General features: G+C 40.0%; 1 protein-coding gene across 1 annotated transcript; it reads right to left on the bottom strand.

Annotated features, from left to right (window-relative positions):
* Positions 1-517: 517 nt before the first annotated feature.
* Positions 518-10,795, bottom strand: LOC104162490 (Y+L amino acid transporter 2-like). Its single transcript, XM_009701223.1, is given in 10 exon segments — positions 518-609; positions 1,325-1,384; positions 1,387-1,498; positions 3,336-3,485; positions 4,897-4,993; positions 5,305-5,408; positions 5,933-6,056; positions 6,932-7,076; positions 9,756-9,881; positions 10,747-10,795. Coding segments are annotated over 10 exon segments (1,059 nt in total).
* Between the last annotated feature and the right edge of the window lie 894 nt (positions 10,796-11,689).

Here is an 11,689-nt window from a genome sequence, read left to right as displayed (position 1 = left end):
ATTATGCATTAGAATAGTTTAACACTAATACTACATGCATGTAGTATTAGTCTACCAGTTTGAATTATGTATTTTTTACTTTGGCTAAGAACTTAGTTATATTTTTAGAAGTACACTATGGCTTCTACTTCCCAACTCAGGTTTTGAATCTTGCAAATATCTGTTCTGTCTTTTGTTATATTTATTTATTTATTGATTAGGATTGTGACTAGACCTAATGCTTTTTATTATGATTTTGCAGTTAATCTAGTATTTAGCACTTATCTACTAATAAATGTTTGTTCATACTGTGCTTTACAGTTTCAAAGTGTTACATCATAACTCACGATTAATAAACAGAATTTAAAAAAAAAAAATCCTGTAAAACAGAGTGGTTTAAAAAACAAGCACAAATTAACAGACATCAAACTGATGCTTAGTTCAGTGGTTAGTGCTTTAGTATAACTGAACACATGGGGATGATAAAATCGCTCCAGATAGAAAGTGTCGAGGCACAACTCTCAATGTCAAGGCAAATCTATTTACTCTTGGCTGTTGTAGGTTCCATGTCTATGTCCAGGTCCGACAGAGCACAGTAGAAGAGCATCTGAACGTATTTTGTTGTTGTAGCTGTAATAGTAAAAATGTGTGAGACAAAGTTACAATACATCTTAGAAAAATACACGGATTTTGAGGATTTGAAAGCACCACACAGATATTAGGAAAATCTTAAAACACCTTAATCAATTGGATTAAGCACATGCTATAAATAGCTAAAGGCAAAAGGAGCTCAATAATTAAACAGAAAGTCTTGCTTAATCAGACTGTCATCAACATTTTCATTGAATTGTCAGATTGATAGCTGAGTTCCAACTGAACAAATAAAGTTTTGCTTTTCAAGACTGCCTGAATTTGAGGAGTGGAAACTACCCTTCAGGCCAATAATTCATTATTTCATAATTTATGAAAATACATGGACAGCTCTGTCTCAGATGTTCCATTCCTTGGACAAAGTGAAACAATGGTGTCCTGGTATTTCTGCCTTCAGGCTATCAAACTGCATGCATTTAGTCTTCACAATCCTACATGGCTTTTATTGAAATGGCTCAACAGCACAAATATTAGATGACCATAATGTATCCACATATTGGACTGCTTTGTACAGGTATGCATGGTTTTCTTTTCAGGACCACCTGATGAAGCAAATGATCTCAGACATGCCGTATAAGAAACCATAGCAAAACTTCATAAAGAAAAAGGATTCTAGGAAAAATTATTCTTTCTTTCTTCTGACCAAGCATTCAAAGTTTTGGCACACTGAGTAGGACAAGATGATGTTGCTTACCAGAGAGCCACTGTAGATATTTAGGTCGTTTTTCAACTGGCAGATAGACTCCCAAATAATTCCCGAGAGGGCAATACCAACACCAATAAGGGAATTGATAGTGTCGCTGTAGAGAGGAACTATGACCAGGAAAAGGGAACATAAACAGTATACTATAGGGAAGAAGAGGTTAAGCTGTGGAGACAAAAGAAAAATCCAACATTCATTAAAAGATGCAGTAAATACTCTATTGTAAAAATGTCAAGCTTTACAAAGTTAGACACATCAATGATAAAAATACAGCTATTGACTATATGACTGCTATGTACTGAATCATTTGATTGCCTACAGTCAGTACAATTTGCTAGCTTCTGTGTATGCTGCTGAGAGCCTCTTCACTTGGTACACACCTGAGTATCTGACCATTTTGTTGTTTTCAGGCCTGCACAAGCTCAATTCCTTTCCAATTACTGAGAGATCAATCTTTGAAAGCAGTACTTTAAAACTGAGCAGTAATGGGTAGTTTTCCCTCTAACTTCAATTGCAAATTTTTAATTGTAATGTTGATTGGGAATTAACTCAGCTAGACTTTCAATTACCATGTTGATGCTACAGAACTAATGGACTGATTTAGAACCATTTTGCCTGGGCAGTTGACAAATATCATATCACAAATAAGGAAAGTTGCAATAACCTCTTTATGGATTTATTTTTCATTAGAATATCTTTCACTGGCTGTAGTAAATAGCTTTCTCAAAAGTCCAGGACTTGACTTTTGAATACTAGCTGAAACTCCTGAGAGTTTACTGGTATAATTACTTCTTCTTCCTTATAAAGGTTAAAAATATAAGTTGATGAAAACCAACTGCTACGTTTCAGAAAAGGAAAAAGTGTATGCGGAGTCGTGACATCAACTAAGCTGGCAAATACTGATGGGAATTAAACAGTCATCTGTTTAAGCTGACTAATCCTTGCTTTAGTAGAGTCAGTAGCAAAACTGCCAATGTGGTAAGATTTTGTCTTTATCTTCCACATATTTTGGGGCAGAGTTTGGAAATGAATTGTGAACATGCTTCAGAAAAAACTTGGTCTGCTCTGGAAGACTGGAAAGTTTTCTAGCAGTAGGTGCTTAGGATATTTTATGACTTTGTTTGAACCATGTGGTTTTTCTAATCAGGATGTTACACTTAAATGGAAAAAAATGTATTGGTAAAAATGGTGCAGGAAGTTAGGAAGAAAGAGTGACAAGGAAGAAATGTTTGGATTGGGTGTTAATTTGGATTTCTCATAATTTTTACTGCATCAATGCAGAGTCGAAATGCAGGTCATGGAGCCAACAGAGTGCCCAGTGCTTGGTTTTGTGTGCCTGAGGAAAGCTGTCTGTTTCCGCCCCTGCTTCCTGGACAACCACTGGATTAAAATTAGAAACAAGTTTTAGGTGCTTTTTGTTTCTGTGTAGTCTCCCTCTGCTAACTGATAGCCAGATGCTCTTCTATAATCAGTCATTAAACTTGCATTTTACTGTCTGTAACCACTATGCAGTGCAAGGGAACAATCAAAATATATTTGATTGTTCAAACTTTTTAACTTCTGCATGAGCAGAATTTTGGGCATTTACGGGCTTTGGAGGGATTTTTCTGAATTTGTTAAGTCATGTATGTTTGATCAGAGCGTTAACTTCTCTGGAGCCCCCATCACTAGTTCTACTGAGGTCCGCCGTGAACAATACAAGACGGGGTTGTTCCAGGATGGGCTAAGAACCCCAAGCATTTATAGTTATAAGGTTGAATGAAAGGAAAAAGAAATGGTAAATATAATTTCAACCTCACAGCAAAAGTACTAGAACAGATGTTCTCGTGGAAACTCAAATGGGTTTTGCTCCTTCATTTCTTATCTTGTATGTTGAAAGGATTTCTATGGCTGATAAATAGCCTGTAACATAACTGGTAATGTTATGGTTGTGATATTAAGGATCATATAAACATGTGCATTAGCTGGCTTTTAGGGCTTGCTTCCTCTCCTGTTTACTTACTTTAATAGGCCGTGGTCTACGCGGCTGAGTATACCTCAAATATATTAGTCCTGCAATAGACAGACCCACAAAGAGCCAGTAGTTGAAGCAGTAGTAATTAATGAGGAGGAAAACATCTTCCACAAGAAGATACAGCAAAGTCATTAAGCCCTAGAGATAATAAAAACAAAGACCTTTTAATGTGAAAATAAAGAGGTAGTAAAGTTATAAACCTGCCTGTTTCCAACATATTTGTCTGGACTTTGGAGACCGAGTCCTTGCAAGAAGGATGTACTCAAAACTGTGAGAAATCTGCAAATACGCTGTGTGAAACATGCGGGTATCTCTTCCTTAAACGTAGCAGTGAGACCACCACATTTGACTGAAGAGGTGAAGAACTTTGTGAAGTTGTGTTTCAGCACCAGCAGGAAACCCTCCTAAGAAGGCCAGATGAGGAGCCCCAGACTCTGCTGGGCTACAGAGAAGGCTGCTAAGAAGCTTTCTGTAGGCAGCGGCTTACTCTGCTATTCTGGTTGGCTTCAGTTTGAAAGCAAATTTTTAATTTAGTTTCACTGTTGGAGGCTCTCACAGTCCACTCACACATTGAGACCATTAGAGTAAATTCTATGGTGTGCAGGCATGCTATACTGCCTGCATGGGAAGACCTAAACCACCAGGAATTTAGTATCTATTTTAACAGATGAGCAGAAAAAAATTCCACTGTGAAAAACAGGAATGGTGGTGTATTAAGGGAGTATAGCTCATCTTACTGGTGCAAACAGAAGCCCTCTGAGAAGAGCATTCATGATGACATGATAACTTTTAGTAAATTATTTGATGTCAAACAGGACTGTTACTATAATCTGTTCATAAAGCATATGTAACACAGGGCAATGGAAGACACCAAATAAAATATGGATTCAAATAAACAACAGTGAAATGCTTTTGAATGATTCTACCCTCTCTGTCTGTGCATATCCTCCCCCTTATTTTAATCTGTTAGATTGATGGATTATTTATTAAAATCACTTGCAGTAATTCTATACCTTCTGGTTCCTTGATTTTGTGTCACAAGATTCATTCGTACAGTGACAGCAGGAAAAAAGTCAATATGGCTATAGGCATCCAACAGTGGGAATTTAAAGTGCTTTGTCACTCCTGTTATAAATAGAGTCCTAGAAAATCACCCTACGGCAGGGTCTGAGAGATGTTCCTGCCATCTTCTTCTCCAGTGACACTCTGAAAACTCATATAAAGTCTTAAACTCCTGTCTATACTGCTACATATGTAGCCCTTCTCTGCTTTCTAAGTAATGCTATTGTACTTACTCCTCACTAATGCTCAGAGAGCGTATGAATGTGAAACAAGCCATTGTTTCCACCTAAAAAAACCTCACCAGATGAAATACCACACCTCCAACCCCCGCCCCTCTCAATGAGTTTTAGAAATGGTGGGCATTTGAGGAAGATGTCTCCAGGGCAGGAGAAGCCCGGGAGAAACAGCGGGCAGAGGCGAGGTGATCTATGGCTCGGGTCCGAACGCCGACTGCCCCGGCCGGGCACGGGTCCGGGCTGTCACTTACATTGAAGATGAGAGCAGGGACTGGTGTGAAGCACTTTATATGAATCAAGCTCAGACTGTCAGGGAGGTGTCCTTCCCGGGCTCCAACATAAAAAAGCCTAAACAAAAGAATAAGACAACTCAACCAGACAGTGAGGCAAGGAATAGCTTGTTGCTTTCTGACAAAGGCAGCATTAAATTTTTTATTACTCTGTTGTAAATGCTGCTCTCTTCTCAAGCGGCTTTCGTTTATGAATTGGTGCTGATCATGAGAAGACATGTCAGATCATAACAGTCCTTCCATCATAAATGAACAACTTGACATGGCAAAAATAGTTAACTGTCACTTTTACAATGCAGTAGTAAATAATGCAGATTAATAATAAATGATTCCTTTTCAATTATTTAAAATAAATCTTGTGTTTCATACCTAGATGCTGCAATTATTGATGAGTTTAAGCCACTATAGCAAGACATGGCCACTGCTATAGGAATTATCCACTTAGCATAACTAAGGGTTTCACCGCCAAATGTCTGTAATAGGAAAAAGAAAATAATAATGAGGCCCGTTACGTTAAGCATATGGACAATCCTGAGAAACTCTCATGAAAACACATCTGCCCAAATGTAGTGTCATAGCCCTTGCTTTCTTATGACACCCGAGCATGACTTGGGAAATTAGAACTTGCTGTAATCCTGCAGCATTAAACATCACACACTTTACATTAGAATGACAGCAAAAAAACCCTGATTCTTAAACCACTCATACTTTCCATAGCTCTTTCTCTGTCTGGCCCTGGCAAAAGCATCTTCCACAATGAAGTTAGGAGCAAGATTTACAGAATATATAAGAGGATTTTACAAGAACAGATTTATTGGATATATTCTTTATGTGCACCTTCTAATATACTAGTACTCTTACATGAAAACAAAGCAAAGCAAGAACCTTCAGCATGGAAATATTTCAATTGTTTTGCTGAGAAGTATGCTACCTGAGATTTTTCTGCAGTGTCATCCATACATCCATACTTTTGTTTTAATTATTTTGTACAACTTACCACAGCCACTGCATCACTTGTGAGGAGAGCTGACATGTCTAACACTACGTAGTATGCTATATTAGTCAACAAGTAAATAACAGTCACAATAGGCATTGAAATTGCAATAGAAATAGGTAGATTCCTGCAAAAGGAAAATGGCAAAATTATTTCCTGTTCTTTAAATAAGGAATATTTAAATAGAAGATTGTTCCCACGTTCAAACCTTTGTGAATGGATACCTCCATCACTTTTTGTAATCCATTATTCTGTAATTGTGGGGTTATAAAATAATGTGCAGCCATGTGTGGAACAATTCCGTAAGCAGCTTAGTTGGCTGCTTGTGGGTCTGTCACAAGTTTTAGAGAAAAAAATGTACATTTATACCTGTAAATTTTATATACTGTCATTTATATGAAACAATTTAAGGGGGCACTCAAGCAATGAGATTTAAATGCACCCTTAGGTGTTTTCTTGATCGTAGCATTTTTTTTCCTGACTCATAACCTATGCACGTCCCAAGACAAGGTGGACTATATCAGTCCAAATAGGTGAAGCACACAGGGCTGACATCCCTACAGAGGGGAGGAGATCATGTTTCCAGTGCTACTATGTACTTTTTAATTTTTTACTTAACCTTTCATCTTTAGCAAAATTAAACATTTTGCCCATAAACAGTAATGCTGAAGATCACATGATAAAACAGTCATAAACCTGAGACAGCCTTACTCTACTGGTGGCAAAACCAGCTCTGGAAAAATAAAATCATTGTTCTGGTCTGAAGTGTAAGGTGTAAAATACATATATGCAGACAAGTGATTTATTAATGTGACACAATTGGTGAGTGAGGACAATAATCAGAGAGAGTTCTCATAGTTGCTCCGTCTTTTGAAAAGAGGAAGGTTTTTGCAGAGCAAATAGTTTGACTAATTTCCAATCAGAAAGAAATACAGAATAGCTTGTCCTGCCACCTGTCTTACCAGGACACTTCAGCGATTCAAAGGAAAAGCACGTGTTTACCTCTCAGGATTCTGCATTTCCTCGGTGACATAGTTGAGCGTGTCCCACCCCGAGTAGGAGAAGAGGGCAGAGTAGAGAGCCAGCGCGATCATCCCTGGGTCTGTTGCTGAGCCCTCGAACGGAGCTCTCAGGTTTTCTGTTTCTCCTGTACAAACGGCAGGTACAATTGCCTGTTATGTTTCAAGGATTATGACGCAGAAGGACACTACACTAAAAGCCTCAGCTAACCAAAAGGAAATAAAACCCCACTGCATCTAGGTTTCATTACTATTTCTAGAAGTGCACAGCTTATATTTTCACTTGACAAGTAGGAAAGTTTCAGTCAGACGTTCAGACAGCTAGACTTGTACAGGGAGACAGCAGAAGATGTTTTCCCATGTTTACTGTTTGGATGTGATTTGTACAATTCTATCAGAATTCATAGCGTCTTCGTCTTCTAGCATCGCTGCCTAGCCTACAGAAGGATGGAGCCATGCTGAAGTCATGCTATGCCCTGTCAGCCCGGCATGTGGGAAAACCAATTTCAGTTCCTGAATCTGTCTCATTTTTCTTCCTCATATCTGTGCTTTTGTTTTCATCAGATGAATTAGTGGGCACTGGAGGGGGAACTCCTGGAGGTATGTTCTCAGTGGGATGCTCTGTGCCAAAGGTGTTCCCCAAAATTAAGAAAGGAGACTTGAACAATCTTCCCTTTCAAAATTCTCCTCTAGTTTAGCTCAATCAGTTGAGATGACAACCTGCAGAATGCTGCAAAATAGGTGAAATATTAATGAAACCGCGTGAGCCTTCACTGTGATTCTGGAAAGGGGAAGAAAGGCCTTACTGAGTTTGCAGAAGGGAAGTCAACCACCTAATATAAATGAAAGTGGGTTAAGTATTGAGGAAGACAGAAACATGCTGAATCCTCTATCAGGGAAGAAAGTAAGGTCTTTCTTCTAAAATGAAAAAACTTCACCCTGTGGTTAAACTAAGGAGTTTATAGATACCACAAAAGCAATTCAGTCTTTGAAGAGCAGTAACAACCAGGACACTGTTTGAACAGAGCTACGAGATGTACACACACTTTGTGGAAGAAAATTGTTGGAAGGAAAAAAAAAGGATAAATCCAAAAGGGCCAAGAAAAGCTTTTTTTTTTACTAAAGACAGCTCATATTCAAAATCAGATACATTCACAGTGTTTTAAAACAAGAGGCGTATCTGAGCGCATCAGAAGGAATACGGCAGGGCTAAAACGTGATAATTGTTCTTTTTATTAAAACAGCTGCTGAGTTTAAAAGAATACATTGACCCGATCACAGCTTCCTCCAGAAGTCTGCATCATTCCTCTTCCCAGTCCTTTCTGTATTTAAGTGCTTGTTTCTGCTTAACAAAGCAGAGACGAGACTTTTACTACCACTGAAAGCCCTCAGCATTTTGTGTTCCTCACAATAAGGTTTCCTCTCTGCCTTTACCCTCCCCGACCCCACGGAGCAGCACCAAGGAGCCGGCATGGGCAGTACGGATGCAGGAGCAGAGGTAACAGCCCCTGGGCCAAACTGCATCGTGGCAGCTGCGTGCCAGCGAGCGGGCTGGGAGTTTTGAAGGAGGCGATTTCAAAGCGGGGGTAAATTTGTGACTGTGGGGACACGGCAAAGCTGCTATTGGGGTGACATCATGGACTCACACCTTTGTGAAACTGAGGGGAACTACTCCTTCATGTAACTGTGGCCCTTAAGCAATGCCTTTCCTCTGCATCTTCACGTTCCTGCCCTTAGGACTCAGTTTCTTTGTTCAGGTTTCTGTAGACTTGAACAAACCAGTGACAACTGACGTGCACGGATAATGGCTAAACCAAAAAGCTCTCTTAAAGTCTGGTGTAGCTTTACAGCATAACAGCTGATGCAACTGCAGCCAAGGAAAGAAGGCCAGCAAACATGGAAAAGCAAGCATGCTCGTTAGGTTTTATAAGCTATTTTTTAAAACACAGTTCCTAAACTGAAGAGGTGAAACCATCTTTATTTCAACTGAATAAAGATACAATGGCTATTTAGCAATTTCATGGGAAAGGAAAATGAAGAAACCTTAGTAACTAAGCAACAGAGCTAGAGCTGGAAGAGACTTCACTGTACCAGAAGCCCAAATTAATTAACCCAAATCTATTGTCATCTACAAAGATTGGAGGTAGCACTGGAATAAACTAGTCTCCAGCTTTTCAGTGTATTCAGTTCAGTCCAGTTACTGTGATAGGAGGTGGCTCATCTGTCCTGTGATGTCTTACAGCACCACAGTGACTCACAGGACTGCACTATTACAGTCTTCTCCCTTGTTTCTAGGACCAAGCACGCCCTCTCCCCAGTGAATGAAGGGACGAGTTCCTCCCTCCCTGGCCCTCTGCCCTCGCAGGGCGCTGCGGTGGCTCTGCCACGGGCCGGGCAGGGAGAGCAGGGGGTGCGGAGCAATGCCAAGGATGCACCCGGCAACGTCTGCTGTGCTGTCCTGTCGCAGGACAAGCAGCAACGCTAGCCTTTAACAAGCATGGGTCAGAGAGGCTGAGGCTGACTTTGAACTAGTTAGCACTAAACTGATGTTAATTCAGCTGCTATTCAGCCCGACCAACAGAGAACTTGGCGTGTGTTCGTTTGCCGCACTAAAGATAGAAGAATAATTAAACCCCCATTGCTTAATAAGCCATAAATTTCCTCTGATCTTCCAATGGCAGACATTTTTTTCCAGAATAAACCACACTTCCTATGTAAGTCTTAAGGAGTCTCCTCTACCTGCACAGATTTTGAAACTCACACACTGTTCATTTTTAAGAATTTAAGTAAATGAAAATTATTCTTACCTTTACCAATTTTGTAAAGGCCAACAGATATCACCAAGATAAGAGCCATAACTTTTGCATATGTGAAAATATCTTGTACACGGGTTCCCCACTTCACATTAACACAATTAATAAATGTTAAGGAACCTGCAGGGAAAAAGAACATGCATGAGAGGAGCACTGTATGTTTTACTTCACTTAAAGCATATTTCAAATCCATCCTTCCAGATACCACCCCTCTTTCAAGGAATAAAACAGACTCAAATTTCACCATTCCAGGACCACCTAGATTTATTAAAAAGAATGAAATACTTGGTTTAAAATTTACACAATGGTTTTCTGAAGGATATTGTTTTCATGACAGTAGGTAAGACAAAACACATCACCTTTTGAATTTTAGGACTAATTCATGCTCCTTTTAAATAATCTTTAAATTTTACTGAAGTCAACAGTATTTTGCTCACATGCAAAATGTGAGATTTCTTTATATCCTTTATTTGAATTGCAGTTTTTCCTGAAGTTCTCCATGCTGATTCAGGCTCTAGTCTACATAGAGAGTAAGGACAGCTTCTGCACCCAAAAGTTTGGATGCTGTGGACAAGATACTGAATTGAACCAGGCCAGCATGCTGCTACTCTGTGCCCGTGGCTTAGAAGCCGTGTCATTCACGCTTTGACCCCGAGTCTAAAGATTACAGAAGTATTTACTTACAGAGTTCTCTCAAGCCTCAACTTTGACAGGATCTAATTGAAATAACAAAGCGGTTGGTTGTAGAGAGTGGGTGGGATCAACTTGTTCTCCTTTCCTCCTTCTGCCATCTTCTTTGCGTTCAGTTTTGTTGCAGAAGTTAAGCCCCAATGAGGACATAAAGTGCTGTGCCAAGCGCCAGCGGCCAAGCTGCGTGCCCGCCTCCCCTCTCACTCTAGCACACACACATGGCATCACAGGCAACTTATGCCTCTGGCAACTCAATAATTCAAAACCGAGGAAAGGTAAGGGTATGCATTGGTACCAGGTATGAAGCCCAGCTGCTGGAGATGAGAGCAGGACAAATGCGGCATGGGCGGTCCAGAGTGCTCTCAAGCATGGATCAGAATGGGCTGTTTCTTCTCTAGCAGTCTTGTTGGTCTTTGCTTCTGTTTCCTTGACCTGCCTATAAGCTACACTTCAGTTTTGAAAGGAAGAAAAAAGGGTTTTGTAAAATTTAAAACAAAAACCATTTAGAATCTTTCAATATAGTAAGGAAATTAGCATCCAACCACAGATGCTCAAAGAACCTCTTGCCTTCGTTATCACGAGTGACTCTGCATATTTGACAGTGTCTTGTCAACTGTGAAGGTAATAATAGATGTATGTACAGAAGTGGGACCTGATTTGCCCCCACTATCTCCTATTAATATACCAATATTGTGCAATAGGGAGAGAATTTTGGTTTTATTCTGGTATTAAAAAACCTCAATAGGTTATATAATGATTGTTCATGTCTACTGTCAGGTTTGAATACAATTTTAAACTTGTTTGTAAATAACGGCTTCTGTAAACCTTGCTCTAGTAAAGGAAGGAGGGGCAGAGGGATCGCCCTCTACATCAAGAAATTCATGGATTGTGAAGAGTCGTCTCTGAAGAATAGCCACAAACAGGTTGAAAGCTTATGCGTAAGAATTAGAGACCAAGGCAACAAAGGGAACCTCGTGGTTGTTGTCTACTACAGGCCAAAGAAGGGGAGTCTATTGGCAAAGCCTTCTTTCTCCAGCTACAGGAGGCATCACGCTCACAGGCTCTCGTCCTGCTGGGGAACTTCAGCCACCCCAACATCTGCTGGGAAAGCAGCACGGCGAGCTGTAGGCAATCCAGGAGTGCATAGAGGATAACTTCTTAGGCCAGGCAATAGACACCCTACCAGAGGGGATGTGATACTGGACCTGATGGTCACCAACACAAGTGAGCTTATCGGT

Source organism: Cariama cristata, unplaced genomic scaffold (genome assembly GCF_000690535.1).
Source record: "Cariama cristata isolate BGI_N322 unplaced genomic scaffold, ASM69053v1 scaffold15285, whole genome shotgun sequence".
NCBI classification, from domain to species: Eukaryota; Metazoa; Chordata; class Aves; order Cariamiformes; family Cariamidae; genus Cariama; species Cariama cristata.
The sequence above is the reverse complement of the archived record's forward strand: the minus strand, read 5'-3'. Positions and strand labels throughout refer to the sequence as shown.